Source organism: Pseudophryne corroboree, chromosome 4 (assembly GCF_028390025.1).
Source record: "Pseudophryne corroboree isolate aPseCor3 chromosome 4, aPseCor3.hap2, whole genome shotgun sequence".
NCBI classification, from domain to species: domain Eukaryota; kingdom Metazoa; phylum Chordata; class Amphibia; order Anura; family Myobatrachidae; genus Pseudophryne; species Pseudophryne corroboree.
Window position 1 is genome coordinate 466,437,568 of NC_086447.1, and position 22,357 is coordinate 466,459,924.

At 45.7% G+C, this 22,357-nt stretch overlaps 1 protein-coding gene across 1 annotated transcript in view; it reads right to left on the reverse strand.

Moving 5' to 3' along the window:
* USP45 (ubiquitin specific peptidase 45) overlaps positions 1-22,357 on the reverse strand; it is a 478,824-nt gene that overhangs the window by 53,270 nt on the left and 403,197 nt on the right. The window contains 2 exon segments of the mRNA XM_063917030.1: positions 4,455-4,541; positions 20,688-20,785. Of these exon segments, the coding sequence (XP_063773100.1) occupies positions 4,455-4,541; positions 20,688-20,785 (185 nt within the window).

Below are 22,357 nucleotides of genomic sequence, written 5' to 3' on the forward strand. Positions count from 1 at the left end.
TACAGTGCGGTAGTTCACGGCTGTGGCTACCTCTGTGTCGGCAGTCGGCAGGCAGTCCGTCCATCCATAATTGTATTATTATTATAATATATACCACCTAACTGTGGTATTTTTTTTTCTTTCTTTATACCGTCGTCATAGTGTCATACTAGTTGTTACGAGTATACTACTATCTCTTTATCAACCAGTGTACAGTGCGGTAGTTCACGGCTGTGGCTACCTCTGTGTCGGCAGTCGGAACTCGGCAGGCAGTCCGTCCATCCATAATTGTATTACAATATATACCACCTAACCGTGGTATTTTTTTTTCTTTCTTTATACCGTCGTCATAGTGTCATACTAGTTGTTACGAGTATACTACTATCTCTTTATCAACCAGTGTACAGTGCGGTAGTTCACGGCTGTGGCTACCTCTGTGTCGGAACTCGGCAGGCAGTCCGTCCATCCATAATTGTATTATATACCACCTAACCGTGGTTTTTTTATACCACCTAACCGTGGCAGTCCGTCCATAATTGTATACTAGTATCCAATCCATCCATCTCCATTGTTTACCTGAGGTGCCTTTTAGTTCTGCCTATAAAATATGGAGAACAAAAAAGTTGAGGTTCCAAAATTAGGGAAAGATCAAGATCCACTTCCACCTCGTGCTGAAGCTGCTGCCACTAGTCATGGCCGAGACGATGAAATGCCAGCAACGCCGTCTGCCAAGGCCGATGCCCAATGTCATAGTACAGAGCATGTCAAATCCAAAACACCAAATATCAGAAAAAAAAGGACTCCAAAACCTAAAATAAAATTGTCGGAGGAGAAGCGTAAACTTGCCAATATGCCATTTACCACACGGAGTGGCAAGGAACGGCTGAGGCCCTGGCCTATGTTCATGGCTAGTGGTTCAGCTTCACATGAGGATGGAAGCACTCAGCCTCTCGCTAGAAAAATGAAAAGACTCAAGCTGGCAAAAGCAGCACAGCAAAGAACTGTGCATTCTTCGAAATCCCAAATCCGAATTCCGAGCCCACCCGCTGGCGGTGATGCAGGGCAGTCTGGAGCGACTGCTGATGCTGACATCTGGTCCGGACTGAAGGACCTGACAACCATTACGGACATGTCGTCTACTGTCACTGCATATGATTCTCTCACCATTGATAGAATGGTGGAGGATTATATGAGTGACCGCATCCAAGTAGGCACGTCACACAGTCCGTACTTATACTGGCAGGAAAAAGAGGCAATTTGGAGGCCCTTGCACAAACTGGCTTTATTCTACCTAAGTTGCCCTCCCACAAGTGTGTACTCCGAAAGAGTGTTTAGTGCCGCCGCTCACCTTGTCAGCAATCGGCGTACGAGGTTACATCCAGAAAATGTGGAGAAGATGATGTTCATTAAAATGAATTATAATCAATTCCTCCGCGGAGACATTGACCAGCAGCAATTGCCTCCACAAAGTACACAGGGAGCTGACATGGTGGATTCCAGTGGGGACGAATTGATAATCTGTGAGGAGGGGGATGTACACGGTGATATATCGGAGGATGATGATGAGGTGGACATCTTGCCTCTGTAGAGCCAGTTTGTGCAAGGAGAGATTAATTGCTTCTTTTTTGGTGGGGGTCCAAACCAACCCGTCATTTCAGTCACAGTCGTGTGGCAGACCCTGTCACTGAAATGATGGGTTGGTTAAAGTGTGCATGTCCTGTTTTGTTTATACAACATAAGGGTGGGTGGGAAGGGCCCAAGGACAATTCCATCTTGCACCTCTTTTTTCTTTTATTTTTCTTTGCGTCATGTGCTGTTTGGGGAGGGTTTTTTGGAAGGGACATCCTGCGTGACACTGCAGTGCCACTCCTAGATGGGCCCGGTGTTTGTGTCGGCCACTAGGGTCGCTTATCTTTCTCACACAGTCAGCTACCTCATTGCGCCTCTTTTTTTCTTTGCGTCATGTGCTGTTTGGGGAGGGTTTTTTGGAAGGGACATCCTGCGTGACACTGCAGTGCCACTCCTAGATGGGCCCGGTGTTTGTGTCGGCCACTAGGGTCGCTTATCTTTCTCACACAGTCAGCTACCTCATTGCGCCTCTTTTTTTCTTTGCGTCATGTGCTGTTTGGGGAGGGTTTTTTGGAAGGGACATCCTGCGTGACACTGCAGTGCCACTCCTAGATGGGCCAGGTGTTTGTGTCGGCCACTAGGGTCGCTAATCTTACTCACACAGCTACCTCATTGCGCCTCTTTTTTTCTTTGCGTCGTGCTGTTTGGGGAGGGTTTTTTGGAAGGGACATCCTGCGTGACACTGCAGTGCCACTCCTAGATGGGCCCGGTGTTTGTGTCGGCCACTAGGGTCGCTTATCTTTCTCACACAGTCAGCTACCTCATTGCGCCTCTTTTTTTCTTTGCGTCATGTGCTGTTTGGGGAGGGTTTTTTGGAAGGGACATCCTGCGTGACACTGCAGTGCCACTCCTAGATGGGCCCGGTGTTTGTGTCGGCCACTAGGGTCGCTAATCTTACTCACACAGCTACCTCATTGCGCCTCTTTTTTTCTTTGCGTCATGTGCTGTTTGGGGAGGGTTTTTTGGAAGGGACATCCTGCGTGACACTGCAGTGCCACTCCTAGATGGGCCCGGTGTTTGTGTCGGCCACTAGGGTCGCTGAGCTTAGTCATCCAGCGACCTCGGTGCAAATTTTAGGACTAAAAATAATATTGTGAGGTGTAAGGTGTTCAGAATAGACTGAAAATGAGTGTTAATTATGGTTATTGAGGTTAATAATACTATGGGATCAAAATGACCCCCAAATTCAATGTTTTAAGATGTTTTTTAGGGTTTTTTGAAAAAACCACCCGAATCCAAAACACACCCGAATCCGACAAAAAAAATTCGGTGAGGTTTTGCCAAAACGCGGTCGAACCCAAAACACGGCCGCGGAACCGAACCCAAAACCAAAACACAAAACCCGAAAAATTTCAGGCGCTCATCTCTACTTTAAACCTGTTTCAGCTGCATCCTTAGTGGCAATTTAGAAAATGTGCTGGTGACTTGCTCACCTTTAAAAGCCATAAGTTAGTTGGCAGGTGAGCTTTAAACCTGGAAGCATATTTGCAAATTAACATTTTGATGTGACAGCAGTGGCCAGGTTTTTTAAAAGTCTAGGTGATGGAGTAGGACTTGCAGTGAGATGGCGTCAGGGGCTGGCTGGCAACTTTTAGCCTGGGGGCAAAAGCAATCAAGTGGCCCCAGCTTCTCTACCAGTGCATGGCAATGGCAAAATGGATGTGGATAAAAAGTGCAGGCGTGGTTTACCTAATGGGGACGCTGTTTAAATGTGTAGTGAAATAACTCAAAAATCAAATCCATCGCCTACCAGCCCTGTCTGACAAACAGAAACTATTCTAGAGACTGAAATAAAACATAGGAAACAATGGGCCTAATTCAGATGTAGATGGAGTTGCTATTACTTCCTTGGAAGCAGCAGTGATGGCGCTGTATGGTGATGCAGCAGGAGGCGTTTATTGCAAGTAGACACCTCCAGCTGCAGTAGTGATCTAATCTGCTTCTTAGGATGCAGGCATTGGATCACTGACTCCACATTGGGCAGCTTGTGGTACCCATGGGGATGCGCAAGCCAACTGTTGCAGAGGCCAGGAAATCTCCGTCCAACAATGGGAACCCAGGCCTCTTCCCTCCCTCTAAACAGCGGTGACATGCCTGCGTTTTAGAAAACTGAGAACATTGCCACCTCTCCCCACCCCAAAATGGCAGCAGACCATCTATCATTGACAATCTGCTGCCATCCTACTTGTACATCACAGAACCCATTTGCACACGCACTCAACGGGTCCTGCGCATGAGCAAAGTACCGATAATCAGTACTTAGAAGTAGCAACAACTGGACCAGAATAAGAACCACCTCACATCACCTTCCCCAGCTCTTTTAATGTCCCTCCCCCTGTACTGTACACACTCAAGCAGAGGAAAGAGCAACCTGACCCCTTTATCCACTCTCTAGCCTCTAGGGTCCTGGCAAAGGACTCCTGGCACCCCATCGGCCAGTGGTGGCCATTTTCTTACAGCCTGTTATGGGGGCAGCCATTGTCAGCTAGCCCTTGTTATTCATCAGCCAAGCAGGGGGATTAAACGTTATAACTCAGAACAGTCGGAGCAGGAGGATCTATCTTTGCATCGCAGCCAGACAGCCCAGCCAGGCAGCCGTGGATCACTTAAATTTTACTGGTCCAGGGGGCAGACGGCACCCTGGCCTCCTTGCCTTCCAGACTCTGGATGGGAACCCATGATGTTGGTCTGCAAGCTTAACTGCATGGTACAATCCACAGTAACTTGTCTTGATTAATTCTTTCCTATTCAAGCACAGGGTTGAAGCATGTGGCTATGCCACAGAATAAAATAACATGCACAATTCAGCTGAAACACAAATTCATTCTTTGAAGAAAATACCATGCCTTGCATGTTGCTGAACAAAAAGGGGCCAAGTCCAAAATGAAGGGAAAGTCCACGTGCCTATTGATCTTCCGTAGTGTTAATCCATTCTGCAATGAAACATGTTTGATCATTACTTCTGATTACTGACCAAGGTAAGTTAACTACACCTATCTGACGTATATAAATTTATATACAATATACAAAACAATGGTGCTTAATAATAATGATATGTAAATAAGAAATAGTGACTCAATTTTTGCAGATACACACCCTCCCCGTGAGAATTCGGGTCACTTAAGTTAAAGCTGCAGACAAACTGGAAAAGTCTTAGGGAATTATGTACAAACCAGCGGCTTTTGTAAGTTATCGCTTCCTGACTGGATGGAGGTGAAAAATTAAAACAGCAGTCATACTGAGTCAGCGTAAAGCAAACTGTGAGTAGTGACTGTATTGGATCTGGATATTGTAGAAATAGCTCAAGTGAAAGCATCAACATTTGACAATTATACATTTCCTGTTGTTATATAACTGAATATATTGGACTTTGATGCAGTATATATTTGTGAAGAACTTTGGCTGCAACGATTTGCCAAGTTAAATCAGAAATACCTGATATTATATACTAGTCCAGGAGTGTACCTCATATTCCAAAGTTGTGTAACAATTTCTGATTGTGGTAGGACTCAGTGCCGTTAGTGTAAACAGTTATCCAAACAGATAAAAATAGGTAATGGGCCCATATAGCATGAATAATTAAAAATTATTTGGGATGAAAAAGGATGCATTGAAGAGGGAAGAAAGAAATTGCTATAACCTTGAACTGAACATTGTCTGGTACGTATGTATGTATGTGTATATATATATATATATATATATATATATAACAACTGCTTAACTCCGGCACTCCAGAAGTCCCGTAGGACCAGCTTGCTCAGGTGCCTTCCCCCGGGGGGTCACCCCAGTACACGAACAGGAACAAACGAGGCGGCACTCAAAGACTTGAAAAATGCATCAAACGTATAGCACTAATATACGTTTGATGCATTTTTCAAGTCTTTGAGTGCCGCCTCGTTTGTTCCTGTTTATATATATATATATATATATATATATATACACACACCTGTATATATATATATATATATATATAGCAAAATCACAGAACAAAGTCCCGGGAAGCCGCACTGACACTCTCCATTAATAAAAAGCAGGTGTCCGGTTAAATGCTGAATAATAGAGTCACATGCCAAACACTCGGGGTGAGGTTTAAGACAGAACCAGCACTCTGCGTAGTTTTCAAGACAAGTTTTACTCCAAACTGTACTTCAATCATGAAATAGTCACATCGACATCAGCATAAAACGACAAAGGCATATACTCATCGCATCAAGATGATAATGTAACACTGGAAAACTCCCTAACAGCCGTTTATGGTGAACAACCTTCCTCAGGGGAATAACCAGGCAAAGGGTCTAGCTGCCATGTGAAAAAGTGCTTGCGTGTCGTGCAGACACGCAAGCACTTTTTCACATGGCAGCTAGACCCTTTGCCTGGTTAAAACTACGCAGAGTGCTGGTTCTGTCTTAAACCTCACCCCGAGTGTTTGGCATGTGACTCTATATATATATATATATATATATATATATATATATATCTCTTTCGATAAAGATTGTTGTTTACACTGATGAACCTTTGAGTTTGACCATCTAGGCATAGATCAGAAAGTATTGCATAACACTACAAAATGCTGTGGTAATTCTTTTGGTTCAAGATGTCAGTCACTTTGTGCAATTTGTTGACTGGGAGTCCAGAAAAAGAGCCCCAGACCATCACGCTTTTATCTCCATGTTTAACAGTTGATGTCAGAGGGACTTATGGAGTTTTTAAGCCAGAAATATACAAGGGACATGTAATATCAAAAGATGGACCGTTTTGCTATTAAAAGCACAGCCCTTTAAAACTTTGGGCTTACACATGCCTGAAGATGCCGCTTAGTAAATAAACCTCCTACACAAAAGATACATACTTTTGACTTCTCAATGGTGTACAAAAACCATGTGCAGTTGGATGGTGTAATGGTTAACATTACTGCCTTACAGCACTGAGGTCATAGGTCCAATTCCCACCATGGCCCTAACTGTGCGGAGTTTGTATATTCTCCCCGTACTTGCGTGGGTTTCCTCCGAGTACTCCAGTTTCCTCCCACAATCCAAAAATATACAGGTAGGTTAAATGGCTCCCAACTAACTAAAAATTAACCCTAATGTGAATGTGTGAGCGTGTACATGTGGTAGTGAATATAGACTGTAAGCTCCACTGGGACAGGGACTGATGTGAATGGCCAAATATTCTCTGTAAAGCGCTGCAGAATACGTGTGCGCTATATAAATAACTGGTAATAAATAAATAATAAATGTGTGAGGAACTAATATTTAACATTTTCCATTGTTGCAGAACTGCTGCATGGTCTTTACCAATTACTTGTTCCCAGAAAAAATAGGATTTTGATACCTACCGGTAAATCCTTTTCTCCTAGTCCGTAGAGGATGCTGGGGACTCCAAAAGGACCATGGGGTATAGACGGGATCCGCAGGAGCTTGGGCACACTGAAAAGACTTTAACTGGGTGTGAACTGGCTCCTCCCTCTATGCCCCTCCTCCAGACCTCAGTTATAGGAACTGTGCCCAGGAGAGACGGACATTTCGAGGAAAGGATTTTTGTTTAAAGTAAGGGCAACAACATAACAGCCCACACAACAAACATACCGTACAACCGGAGTAACAGTAAACCAGATAACAGTATGAATTAACAACAGCAACAAGCTGAAACTAATAAATACACAACCCGTGTATAAACTAATTTAACACGCAAGAATACACTGCAAGGTAAAGTCCGCACTGGAATGGGCGCCCAGCATCCTCTACGGACTAGGAGAAAAGGATTTACCGGTAGGTACCAAAATCCTATTTTCTCTTACGTCCTAGAGGTTGCTGGGGACTCCAAAAGGACCATGGGGTCTATACCAAAGCTCCAGACCGGGCGGGAGAGTGCGGACGACTCTGCAGCACCGATTGAGCAAACATAAGGTCCTCCTCAGCTAGGGTGTCAAACTTGTAAAACTTAGCAAAGGTGTTTGAACCCGACCACGTAGCTGCTCGGCAAAGCTGAACTGCCAAGACCCCTCGGGCAGCCACTTTCCTGGTAGAACAGGCCTTTACTGACTTCGGCACCGGTAGCCCAGCCGAAGAATGAGCTTGCTGAATCGTACTACAAATCCAGCATGCAATAGTCTGTTTCGAAGCAGGATGACCAATCTTGTTGGAGGCATACAGGACAAACAGCGCCTCTGTCTTCCTGGTGACAACCGTTCTGGCGACGTAGATTTTTAAAGCTCTCACAACATCCAGAGACTTTGGAACTGCCACAGCATCCGTAGCCACGGGTACTACAGTTTCGGCAGAAACTGTTGACGAGTCCTTAATTCCGCTCTATTCGAATGGAAAATCAAGTACGGACTCTTATGAGATAAGGCCGCCAACTCTGACACTCGCCTGGCAGACGCCAGAGCCAACAGCATGACCACCTTCCAAGTGAGAAACTTTAACTCAACCTTACGCAAATGTTCAAACCAGGAAGACATAAGAAACTGCAAGACCACCTCAAGATCCCATGGTGCCACAGGGGGCACAAACGGAGGATGGATATGCATCACTCCTTTCACAAAAGTCTGAACCTCTGGGAGGACAGCCAATTCTTTTTGAAAGAAAATAGATAAAGCCGAAATCTGCACTTTGATGGAGCCTAATTTCAGGCCGGCATCGATGCCTGCCTGCAAAAAATGGAGAAACCGACCTAAGTGGAATTCATCCGCAGGAGCCGTGTTAGTCTCACACCACACCATTGTAAATGGCTCTTAACTCAAGCACATTTATGTGGAGACAAGCTTCCTGGAGCGACCATTTCCCCTGGAAATTTTTTCCTTGGGTGACTGCGCCCCAGCCTCGGAGACTTGCATCTGTTGTCAGTAGTACCCAGTCCTGGATACCGAACCGGCGCCCTCCTAGGAGGTGAGAACTTTGTAGCCACCACAGGAGAGAAATCCTGGCCCTGGGAGATAGACTTATCTTCCGGTGCAAGTGCAGGTGAGACCCGGACCATTTACTCAGCAGGTCCAACTGAAACACCCGGGCATGAAACCTGCCAAATGGAATGGCTTCGTACGCCGCGCCGCGCCTATTTTCCCCAGAACCCGAGTACAGTGATGAATCGACACACTTGTCGGCCTCAGAAGTTCCCTGACCATCGTCTGCAGTTCCAGAGCTTTTTCTTCCGGAAGAAACACTCTCCGTAACTCCGTGTCCAGAATCATGCCCAGAAAAGGCAGCCGAGTGGTCGGAATCAACTTAGATTTTGGCAAATTTAGCACCCAACCGTGCTGTCGCAGAACCGACAGTGACAAACTCACACTTCTCAGCAACCGTTCCTTGGACCTCGCCTTTATCAGGAGATCGTCCAAGTACGGGATAATGGTAACCCCTTGCTTGCAAAGGAGAACCATCATTTCTGCCATGACCTTGGTGAAAATCCTCGGGGCCGTGGAAAGCCCAAACGGCAACGTCTGAAATTGGCAATGAGAATTCTGTATCGCAAACCTGAGGAAGGCTTGATGCGGAGGATATATCGGGACGTGTAAGTAGGCATCCTTTATGTCGACTGACGCCATAAAATCCCCCCCTTCTAGGCTGGAAATCACAGCTTGAAGAGACTCCATCTTGAACTTGAAAACTTTCAAGTATGGATTGAGGGATTTTAGGTTCAGAATCGGTCTGACCGAACCGTCCGGTTTCGGTACAACAAAGAGGCTCGAGTAGAGCCCCTCCCCCCGTTGGGAAGGGGGAACGGGAACAATGACCCTCTGTTGACACAACTTTTGTATTGCTGCCAGCACCACGTCCCTGTCTGGAAGAAACACTGGTAAGGCCGAAATGAAAAACCGGTGAGGGGGCACCTCCTGAAACTCCAGCTGGTATCCCTGAGATACAATCTCTAGGACCCAAGGATCCAGGCCTGATTGAATCCAGACCTGACTGAAGATCCGCAGACGGCCCCCCACCGGTCCGGACTCCCCCAGGGAAGCCCCAGCGTCATGCGGTGGACTTGGTAGAGACAGGGGAGGACTTTTGGTCCTGGGCGCCTGACACTGCAGGTGACTTCCTACCCCTTCCTCTACCTTTTGAAGCGAGGAAGGACGAACCTTTTCCACGCCTGTATTTATTTGGACGAAAGGACTGCATCTACTGATGTGGTGCCTTTTTCTGTTGTGTGGGAACATAGGGAAGAAAAGACGACTTACCCACAGTCGCGGTAGAGACCAGGTCAGCCAAGCCGTCCCCAAACAAGACATTACCTTTGAAGGGTAGAGCTTCCATAGCTCTCTTGGAGTCGGCATCAGCATTCCATTGATGGATCCACAGCACCCTCCTGGCCGAGATCGCCATTGCATTGGCTCTTGATCCCAAGAGACCAACATCCCTCGCCGCATCCTTCAGGTAATCTGCAGCGTCCTTGATATAACCAAGAGTCAAAAGAACATTATCTTTATCAAGGGTATCCATATCAGCAGCTAAATTCTCAGCCCATTTAGCAATAGCACTACTAACCCATACCGACGCCACCGCAGGTCTGAGCAATGCACCCGTATTAGCGAAAATGGACTTCAGAGACGTCTCCAGCTTGCAATCCGCCGGATCCTTGAGAGCTGCCGTGTCTGGAGACGGAAGCGCGACCTTCTTAGACAAACGAGATAGAGCTTTGTCAACATTCGGAGACGCCTCCCATTTTTCCCTGTCATCAGAGGGGAAAGGATACACCATGTAAATTCTCTTGGGAATCTGCCACCTCTTGTCCGGCGACTCCCAAGCCTTTTCACAAAGAGTATTAATTTCATGAGAGGGGGAAACTTCACCTCAGGTTTTTTCCCTTTGAACAAACAAATCCTTGTTTCCTGCACCGCAGGTTCATCAGAAATGCGTAAAACATCTTTTATAGCCACAATCATGTACTGAATACTCTTAACTAATCGTGGATGTAAAGCAGCCTCAGTGAAATCGACCTCAGAATCAGAATCCGTGTCGGTATCAGTATCTACCACTTGGATAAATGGCCGCTTTTGCGACCCCGTTGGGGTCTGCACCTGAGACAAAGCATCCTCCATGGATTTCCTCCACACCTGTGTCTATCTAACCTCTTTGATAAAGAAGCCACATTTGTATTAAGTGTACTTAACAATGTGAGTAAATCAGGTGTCGGCTGCGACGACAGAGACAATTCCAGACCCACATCTGCACCCCCAGTAACCTCCTCCGGGGAATAACATTCAGCCTCAGACATGCCGACACTGACACACACACACAATGCCTCAGCTAGGGAACAGGCCCACAAGGAAGCCTGGATAGAGGAACACGGAGGGAGTATGCCAGCTCATACCCCAGCGCCCATATATCACACCAAATAATATATATAAAAAGCGCTGCTTCAAAACCAATAAATATGCACCATAAAACTGTGGAGCTTTTGGAGGTCCCGGGCCAGCGTCTCATGCAGCCGCGTGTATGAGGGAAAATGACGCTGGTGAGCCGCGCGGCTAAGCTCCGCCCCTTCCCGGCGCGCTTCAGCCCGCTAAATTTGAAAACTGAAAATGCCAGCGGGGGTTTGAAAAACGGTGCCGAGGCACCGAAAAGCCTTCTGCCGGTATCCCAGAACTCAGTAACTGCTGCCCAGGGCGCCCCCCAGCGCCCTGCACCCTGTAAGTGCCGTTGGTGAAGTGTGTGGGAGCATGGAGAGCAGCGCTACCGCTGCGCTGTACCTCGTCACTGAAGTCTTCTGCCTTCTGCATACTCACCCGGCTTCTTTCTTCTGGCTTCTGTGAGGGGGGTGACGGCGCGGATCCGGGAACAAGCAGCTAGGCGCACCAAGTGATCGAACCCTCTGGAGCTAATGGTGTCCAGTAGCCTAAGAAGCAGAGCCCTTAAACTAAGTAGAAGTAGGTCTGACTTCTCTCCCCTCAGTCCCACGATGCAGGGAGCCTGTAGCCAGCAGGTCTCCCTGAAAATAAAAAACCTAACAAAAGTCTTTTCTAGAGAAACTCAGGAGAGCTCCCCTAGTGAGTGTCCAGTCAGTCCTGGGCACAAAGTCTAATTGAGGTCTGGAGGAGGGGCATAGAGGGAGGAGCCAGTTCACACCCAGTTAAAGTCTTTTCAGTGTGCCCAAGCTCCTGCGGATCCCGTCTATACCCCATGGTCCTTTTGGAGTCCCCAGCATCCTCTAGGACGTAAGAGAAATATATTTTTTTAAAGCTCTTAAATGTACATTACTTTTCAGTTTTTGCCAACTTAAACTTTAGTTTTCTTAAACTCTAGCAGTTTGGGGACATGGCCTTAACTGGCATGGAGCCAGCCGCATGTAACCACGCTCTCCAGAATTTTTCTCCTGCAACTTACCTATTTGGCTGACCCGGCTTGTTCACAGACCCCATTGCTACATTGGTAGCACTGGTACCTCTCTGCTCTACTAAGCTGCGGTGTCGGTGTGGTCTCCACTGATACACTCTGCTACCTGGCCTGGGCTTCCCTCCTGTAGCTCTCAGAAACAGGTTGATCTTGATATCTCCTTTGGCATTGCTGGTAATCGGGCTGTAGTAGCCTGTCTTCCGCTCTTCTGAGGCCCAACTGACCTGACTGATGGGACTCCTGACTGCGGAACATAGTGCTCTCCAGCCATCTTGCTGGCTTGACTCCTTCATCCATTACACTGAGTGAGTGGATTTCACATACTCATAATCATAACTCTGCCTTTTGTGATTGGGTTTGCTCCCTCTCCAGCTACACAGACTTTCTGGTTGTCCTCTGCTGAGGTGGTGTCTTCATTATTCCTGTCTGCGGTGAACACCATTTTGTCTTACATTATTTGCCAGCCTTAAATTGGGTGCTGTTAATTTGGCTGCTTATACATTTTTTCACAACTCTGTCATTATGAGTAAACACTCACAAGCTTTGGTAGCTGCTAAACTGGAGAACTTTGAAGATCCTGGTCCATCCCACATGCATTCTCAATCCTTCATTACTGCTCCACTAACGGCTTCTCTGGAACCTGATACCTCTATTCTTCACATGGAACAACGTACTATTATTATGGACTCTGAGAAATACTATTGCAAAGGTCCATACAGACTTAACTCTGATGCATTAAGATATGCAAAATATACAGGACTGTATCAGTAAGATGGAGAATCATATTTCCATATAGGAGGATAATGCCTCTCCTGTTCCTGGGCATTTAACTTCTAAAGCAACTCAAATGGTGGCTTGTTAGACATTGAGGGTCGTCTGTGTCACAACAACATTCATCTGGTTTAGGATTGCCGGAGAAGGTGGAGAGCTCTGACCTACAGTAGAGAGCTTTCTGGAAACCTAGTTAATCTCTTCCTTTGGACAGGACAATTTCCTTCCTCACTCTGCTGTGAAACAGGCTCATAGAGTTCCCACCATGCCCCTTCCTCCAGGAGTACCTCCAGGAACTTTTACTGCAGAGCTCTTGTACTACAAGGACCAATATGTCTTACACTTTGATTAAGTTAAAGGTCCTCTGGAAAACAATGGGCAACGAGTTGCTGTTTTCCAGGACTTTTCTGTAGAGATGAGCGGGTTCGGTTTCTCTGAATCCGAACCCGCCAGAACTTCATGTTTTTTTTCACGGGTCCGAGCGACTCGGATCTTCCCGCCTTGCTCGGTTAACCCGAGCGCGCCCGAACGTCATCATGACGCTGTCGGATTCTCGCGAGGCTCGGATTCTATCGCGAGACTCGGATTCTATATAAGGAGCCGCGCGTCGCCGCCATTTTCACACGTGCATTGAGATTGATAGGGAGAGGACGTGGCTGGCGTCCTCTCCATTTAGATTATAAGAGACTGAGAGAGATTTACTGGAGCTGACTAGGAGGAGTACTGTTACTGTAGAAGTGTAGAGACTGAGTGGAGAGAGTTTACTAGTGAGGACAGTGCAGTTTACTTTATAATCCGTTCTCTGCCTGAAAAAAGCGATACACAGCACACAGTGACTCAGTCACATACCATATCTGTGTGCACTGCTCAGGCTCAGGCCAGTGTGCTGCATCATCTATTATCTATATATAATATTATATATATCTGTCTGACTGCTCAGCTCACACAGCTTATAATTGTGGGGGAGACTGGGGAGCACTACTGCAGTGCCAGTTATAGGTTATAGCAGGAGCCAGGAGTACATAATATATTATATAGTGAGTGACCACCAGACACACAGTGCAGTTTATTTAATATATCCGTTCTCTGCCTGAAAAAAGCGATACACACAGTGACTCAGTCAGTCACATACCATATCTGTGTGCACTGCTCAGGCCAGTGTGCTGCATCATCTATTATCTATATATAATATTATATATATCTGTCTGACTGCTCAGCTCACACAGCTTATAATTGTGGGGGAGACTGGGGAGCACTACTGCAGTGCCAGTTATAGGTTATAGCAGGAGCCAGGAGTACATAATATATTATATAGTGAGTGACCACCAGACACACAGTGCAGTTTATTTAATATATCCGTTCTCTGCCTGAAAAAAGCGATACACACAGTGACTCAGTCAGTCACATACCATATCTGTGTGCACTGCTCAGGCTCAGGCCAGTGTGCTGCATCATCTATTATCTATATATAATATTATATATATCTGTCTGACTGCTCAGCTCACACAGCTTATAATTGTGGGGGAGACTGGGGAGCACTACTGCAGTGCCAGTTATAGGTTATAGCAGGAGCCAGGAGTACATAATATATTATATAGTGAGTGACCACCAGACACACAGTGCAGTTTATTTAATATATCCGTTCTCTGCCTGAAAAAAGCGATACACACAGTGACTCAGTCAGTCACATACCATATCTGTGTGCACTGCTCAGGCTCAGGCCAGTGTGCTGCATCATCTATTATCTATATATAATATTATATATATCTGTCTGACTGCTCAGCTCACACAGCTTATAATTGTGGGGGAGACTGGGGAGCACTACTGCAGTGCCAGTTATAGGTTATAGCAGGAGCCAGGAGTACATAATATATTATATAGTGAGTGACCACCAGACACACAGTGCAGTTTATTTAATATATCCGTTCTCTGCCTGAAAAAAGCGATACACACAGTGACTCAGTCAGTCACATACCATATCTGTGTGCACTGCTCAGGCTCAGGCCAGTGTGCTGCATCATCTATATATATTATATATCTGTCTGACTGCTCAGCTCACACAGCTTATAATTGTGGGGGAGACTGGGGAGCACTACTGCAGTGCCAGTTATAGGTTATAGCAGGAGCCAGGAGTACATATTATATTAAAATTAAACAGTGCACACTTTTGCTGCAGGAGTGCCACTGCCAGTGTGACTGACCAGTGACCTGACCACACTGACCACCAGTATAGTTAGTAGTATACTTATATTGTGATTGCCTGAAAAAGTTAAACACTCGTCGTGTGACTTCACTTGTGTGTTTTTTTTATTTTTATTCTATAAAAATAAAACTCATTCTGCTGACAGACAGTGTCCAGCAGGTCCGTCATTATATAATATATAATATATACCTGTCCGGCTGCAGTAGTGATATATATATATTTTTTATATCATTTATCATCCAGTCGCAGCAGACACAGTACGGTAGTTCACGGCTGTGGCTACCTCTGTGTCTCTGCACTCGGCAGGCAGTCCGTCCATAATTGTAATACCACCTAACCGTGGATTTTTTTCATTCTTCTTTATACATACATAGTTACATAGACATCTTCTCTTTATCAACCAGTCTATATTAGCTGCAGACACAGTACAGTACGGTAGTTCACGGCTGTGGCTACCTCTGTGTCTGCACTCGGCAGGCAGTCCGTCCATAATTGTATACCACCTAACCGTGGTTTTTTTTCATTCTTCTTTATACATACATAGTTACATAGACATCTTCTCTTTATCAACCAGTCTATATTAGCTGCAGACACAGTACAGTACGGTAGTTCACGGCTGTGGCTACCTCTGTGTCTGCACTCGGCAGGCAGTCCGTCCATAATTGTATACCACCTAACCGTGGATTTTTTTCAGTCTTCTTTATACATACATAGTTACATAGACATCTTCTCTTTATCAACCAGTCTATATTAGCTGCAGACACAGTACAGTACGGTAGTTCACGGCTGTGGCTACCTCTGTGTCTGCAGTCGGCAGGCAGTCCATAATTGTATACTAGTATCCATCTCCATTGTTTACCTGAGGTGCCTTTTAGTTGTGCCTATTAAAATATGGAGAACAAAAATGTTGAGGTTCCAAAATTAGGGAAAGATCAAGATCCACTTCCACCTCGTGCTGAAGCTGCTGCCACTAGTCATGGCCGAGACGATGAAATGCCAGCAACGTCGTCTGCCAAGGCCGATGCCCAATGTCATAGTACAGAGCATGTCAAATCCAAAACACCAAATATCAGAAAAAAAAGGACTCCAAAACCTAAAATAAAATTGTCGGAGGAGAAGCGTAAACTTGCCAATATGCCATTTACCACACGGAGTGGCAAGGAACGGCTGAGGCCCTGGCCTATGTTCATGGCTAGTGGTTCATCTTCACATGAGGATGGAAGTACTCAGCCTCTCGCTAGAAAAATGAAAAGACTCAAGCTGGCAAAAGCAGCACAGCAAAGAACTGTGCATTCTTCGAAATCCCAAATCCACAAGGAGAGTCCAATTGTGTCGGTTGCGATGCCTGACCTTCCCAACACTGGACGTGAAGAGCATGCGCCTTCCACCATTTGCACGCCCCCTGCAAGTGCTGGAAGGAGCACCCGCAATCCAGTTCCTGATAGTCAGATTGAAGATGTCAGTGTTGAAGTACACCAGGATGAGGAGGATATGGGTGTTGCTGGCGCTGGGGAGGAAATTGACCAGGAGGATTCTGATGGTGAGGTGGTTTGTTTAAGTCAGGCACCCGGGGAGACACCTGTTGTCCGTGGGAGGAATATGGGCGTTGACATGCCAGGTGAAAATACCAAAAAAATCAGCTCTTCGGTGTGGAGGTATTTCACCAGAAATGCGGACAACAGGTGTCAAGCCGTGTGTTCCCTTTGTCAAGCTGTAATAAGTAGGGGTAAGGACGTTAACCACCTCGGAACATCCTCCCTTATACGTCACCTGCAGCGCATTCATAATAAGTCAGTGACAAGTTCAAAAACTTTGGGTGACAGCGGAAGCAGTCCACTGACCAGTAAATCCCTTCCTCTTGTAACCAAGCTCACGCAAACCACCCCACCAACTCCCTCAGTGTCAATTTCCTCCTTCCCCAGGAATGCCAATAGTCCTGCAGGCCATGTCACTGGCAATTCTGACGAGTCCTCTCCTGCCTGGGATTCCTCCGATGCATCCTTGCGTGTAACGCCTACTGCTGCTGGCGCTGCTGTTGTTGCCGCTGGGAGTCGATGGTCATCCCAGAGGGGAAGTCGTAAGCCCACTTGTACTACTTCCAGTAAGCAATTGACTGTTCAACAGTCCTTTGCGAGGAAGATGAAATATCACAGCAGTCATCCTACTGCAAAGCGGATAACTGAGGCCTTGGCATCCTGGGTGGTGAGAAACGTGGTTCCGGTATCCATCATTACTGCAGAGCCAACTAGAGACTTGTTGGAGGTACTGTGTCCCCGGTACCAAATACCATCTAGGTTCCATTTCTCTAGGCAGGCGATACCGAAAATGTACACAGACCTCAGAAAAAGAGTCACCAGTGTCCTAAAAAATGCAGCTGTACCCAATGTCCACTTAACCACGGACATGTGGACAAGTGGAGCAGGGCAGGGTCAGGACTATATGACTGTGACAGCCCACTGGGTAGATGTATGGACTCCCGCCGCAAGAACAGCAGCGGCGGCACCAGTAGCAGCATCTCGCAAACGCCAACTCTTTCCTAGGCAGGCTACGCTTTGTATCACCGGTTTCCAGAATACGCACACAGCTGAAAACCTCTTACGGCAACTGAGGAAGATCATCGCGGAATGGCTTACCCCAATTGGACTCTCCTGTGGATTTGTGGCATCGGACAACGCCAGCAATATTGTGTGTGCATTAAATATGGGCAAATTCCAGCACGTCCCATGTTTTGCACATACCTTGAATTTGGTGGTGCAGAATTTTTTAAAAAACGACAGGGGCGTGCAAGAGATGCTGTCGGTGGCCAGAAGAATTGCGGGACACTTTCGGCGTACAGGCACCACGTACAGAAGACTGGAGCACCACCAAAAACTACTGAACCTGCCCTGCCATCATCTGAAGCAAGAAGTGGTAACGAGGTGGAATTCAACCCTCTATATGCTTCAGAGGTTGGAGGAGCAGCAAAAGGCCATTCAAGCCTATACAATTGAGCACGATATAGGAGGTGGAATGCACCTGTCTCAAGTGCAGTGGAGAATGATTTCAACGTTGTGCAAGGTTCTGATGCCCTTTGAACTTGCCACACGTGAAGTCAGTTCAGACACTGCCAGCCTGAGTCAGGTCATTCCCCTCATCAGGCTTTTGCAGAAGAAGCTGGAGGCATTGAAGAAGGAGCTAAAAGGGAGCGATTCCGCTAGGCATGTGGGACTTGTGGATGCAGCCCTTAATTCGCTTAACAAGGATTCACGGGTGGTCAATCTGTTGAAATCAGAGCACTACATTTTGGCCACCGTGCTCGATCCTAGATTTAAAGCCTACCTTGGATCTCTCTTTCCGGCAGACACAAGTCTGCTGGGGTTGAAAGACCTGCTGGTGACAAAATTGTCAAGTCAAGCGGAACGCGACCTGTCAACATCTCCTCCTTCACATTCTCCCGCAACTGGGGGTGCGAGGAAAAGGCTCAGAATTCCGAGCCCACCCGCTGGCGGTGATGCAGGGCAGTCTGGAGCGACTGCTGATGCTGACATCTGGTCCGGACTGAAGGACCTGACAACGATTACGGACATGTCGTCTACTGTCACTGCATATGATTCTCTCAACATTGATAGAATGGTGGAGGATTATATGAGTGACCGCATCCAAGTAGGCACGTCACACAGTCCGTACTTATACTGGCAGGAAAAAGAGGCAATTTGGAGGCCCTTGCACAAACTGGCTTTATTCTACCTAAGTTGCCCTCCCACAAGTGTGTACTCCGAAAGAGTGTTTAGTGCCGCCGCTCACCTTGTCAGCAATCGGCGTACGAGGTTACATCCAGAAAATGTGGAGAAGATGATGTTCATTAAAATGAATTATAATCAATTCCTCCGCGGAGACATTGACCAGCAGCAATTGCCTCCACAAAGTACACAGGGAGCTGAGATGGTGGATTCCAGTGGGGACGAATTGATAATCTGTGAGGAGGGGGATGTACACGGTGATATATCGGAGGGTGAAGATGAGGTGGACATCTTGCCTCTGTAGAGCCAGTTTGTGCAAGGAGAGATTAATTGCTTCTTTTTTGGGGGGGGTCCAAACCAACCCGTCATATCAGTCACAGTCGTGTGGCAGACCCTGTCACTGAAATGATGGGTTGGTTAAAGTGTGCATGTCCTGTTTTGTTTATACAACATAAGGGTGGGTGGGAGGGCCCAAGGACAATTCCATCTTGCACCTCTTTTTTCTTTTCTTTTTCTTTGCATCATGTGCTGATTGGGGAGGGTTTTTTGGAAGGGACATCCTGCGTGACACTGCAGTGCCACTCCTAGATGGGCCCGGTGTTTGTGTCGGCCACTAGGGTCGCTAATCTTACTCACACAGTCAGCTACCTCATTGCGCCTCTTTTTTTCTTTGCGTCATGTGCTGTTTGGGGAGGGTTTTTTGGAAGGGACATCCTGCGTGACACTGCAGTGCCACTCCTAGATGGGCCCGGTGTTTGTGTCGGCCACTAGGGTCGCTAATCTTACTCACACAGCTACCTCATTGCGCCTCTTTTTTTCTTTGCGTCATGTGCTGTTTGGGGAGGGTTTTTTGGAAGGGCCATCCTGCGTGACACTGCAGTGCCACTCCTAGATGGGCCCGGTGTTTGTGTCGGCCACTAGGGTCGCTAATCTTACTCACACAGCTACCTCATTGCGCCTCTTTTTTTCTTTGCGTCATGTGCTGTTTGGGGAGGGTTTTTTGGAAGGGACATCCTGCGTGACACTGCAGTGCCACTCCTAGATGGGCCCGGTGTTTGTGTCGGCCACTAGGGTCGCTTATCTTACTCACACAGCGACCTCGGTGCAAATTTTAGGACTAAAAATAATATTGTGAGGTGTGAGGTATTCAGAATAGACTGAAAATGAGTGTAAATTATGGTTTTTGAGGTTAATAATACTTTGGGATCAAAATGACCCCCAAATTCTATGATTTAAGCTGTTTTTTAGTGTTTTTTGAAAAAAACACCCGAATCCAAAACACACCCGAATCCGACAAAAAAAATTCGGTGAGGTTTTGCCAAAACGCGTTCGAACCCAAAACACGGCCGCGGAACCGAACCCAAAACCAAAACACAAAACCCGAAAAATTTCAGGCGCTCATCTCTACTTTTCTGCTAAGGTCAACAATATACTGTACAAGTCAAAAAATGGATGAAGACTTACAGTTACCTAATGATATGCTCTTCCCTGCCTGTCTCCGAGTAGTCTCAGGAGGCCACCTGGCCCTACTTCAGGCACCTCTCTGTGGCATCTCTCCTGTATGAATTTATAAGGGCTTCTCCGCTGTGTATTACATAGGCGGTGTGTGCTACATGACAGGAGCGCTATGCGTGCCAGTTTCCTATTGATGCTATTCTGCACTTCTTGAAATTAGATTGTTGCAACATAATTTGTAACTGCCAGTAGTGGAGGAGGCTATGGGAGATGAAATCTGTTCCTGTCAGCATTAGATCACTAACATGTATGGTAATGTGACATAGGTTAATTAAATAATAAAGCAAAGCTCAAATTATTATTAACTTCCTATATACACATACAATTTGTTTGTGCTGCTCCTGCCAAAAAAAAAACATACACCATTTGAGAACATGAGGGGTTTTGCCTCATCTTCATCAGACTGCATTTTTCGGATTTGCTAAGTATTTCATTAGGAACATTGTTAGCATTTCTCTAACCACAAGATGAATCCATGTTTGTGCAGAATAAATAATAGGAATAATAACACATGTTCTACACAATGATCATGTAACATACCTGACAGAACCTTTTCAAATGCAGAATGAGATTGGATGGTGCTGCAGAAATTAAGAGTTGTTTTCGAGCATTGGTATATACACAATCTTGCTTTTCCTCTAGGTATAAAAACAAAAAAAAACAAAGAGATAACAATAGATCATATATCACTTTATTGTTGTCAGACAATGTGCTGACACCAAACTATTCACAGAAGACTGACAAACACTCTTGTGGCACAATGTTTTGATCACTCTATAATAAACACCAGCTACAGTATTTTAGAGGTAAATACACTATAGAACTATTATTGATGCAAAAAAGATTTGAGCTACATATTGAAACTAATTCTGTAAATACACGCAAAGATATATATATATATATATATATATATATATATATATATACAAAATTCAAAATCCCTACTGAGACAATAACATAAATATTATATATTGTATTTATACATATATATATATTTAAAGATAATGTATATAATACACATGTCATTATCTCAGTAGGGGACTCAAAAATGTGGGATTTTGAATTTTGGATAAGGGATACTCAACCTGTACTGTGTATTAGGGAATCTCAAAACTAAAAGGAGAATACATACAATATGCATAGCAAATACAGCACTTATTTACTAATATATATTGTATCTATCTATATACAGTACTAATTACTAATACACACATTATGGAGGAAAATTTACCTATTTAAAATTAAGCATCATAGTTCCTGCTTTTATATAGTAATATATTCTGATACAAGTTAAGGTTTTCTTTGGTTGGATTAGAAGAGTAATAGAATATTTTGTGCAATTTGCACTTGAATTCAAAGCACAGCAATAAGGGCTGCAGCAGTCACCTGCGATAAAGTCCAAGGGCCCGCCAAGAAGGTTCCCTCAGTTCTTGCACAGCTGTGAACCCACATCTGTATTTTATAGTAATTTTGCATGGAGTTTGTGCAGATATGCGCTGCTGATTAGCTTTCCAAATGTGGAAGAAGTGTTGTTTCTGTTATCTGGGTGCTATGAATAAGATGAAAATCATGGCACACTCTCAGGAATCTCCAGCTGTCACCGGCAGCCTGGACTTGTGGTGACACTATTTTCTGATTGATGTGTTAAAATGAAATATACTACACCCCTCTCAGCTTCCTTCATATGGGTTGAAGGACAGACTAACATTGTCAAAGATGAGGAGTCACTGACGCTGCTTACTGGCATTTACAGTGGGAATGCAGGGATGCTCAACAGTTTTGGACCGAGGTTTGAGGTTGTATAAGTTACTGGGGTATATTCAATTGAAGTCGAAAACTGCCGTCTGTCGAAAAGACGGCAGTTTTCGACTTTTTAAGGTCGAATCCTGATTCGACCTATTCAATATTTTGCTAAATTTTTCGACAAGTTGATAAATTGGACTTGTCGAAAAGCACGTGGATCGGCGGTATAGCTGCCGATCCACGCGTTGATGTCGAAAACGGGGCCAAATTTCCGAAAGGTTTTGGCCCCCTTTTCGATCATCTCAATCCAACATCAAAATGATGTTGGAATGAGATGCGGACCCAAAGGAGGCGAGGGGAAGGGAGCCGCAGGGAGACTGGGAGACAGCCGGCAGGCACACAGGAGAGATCAGCGCTGCAGCTGGATGTCACTCACCCGCCCGACCTCACGGCAGCTTCTACCCGGC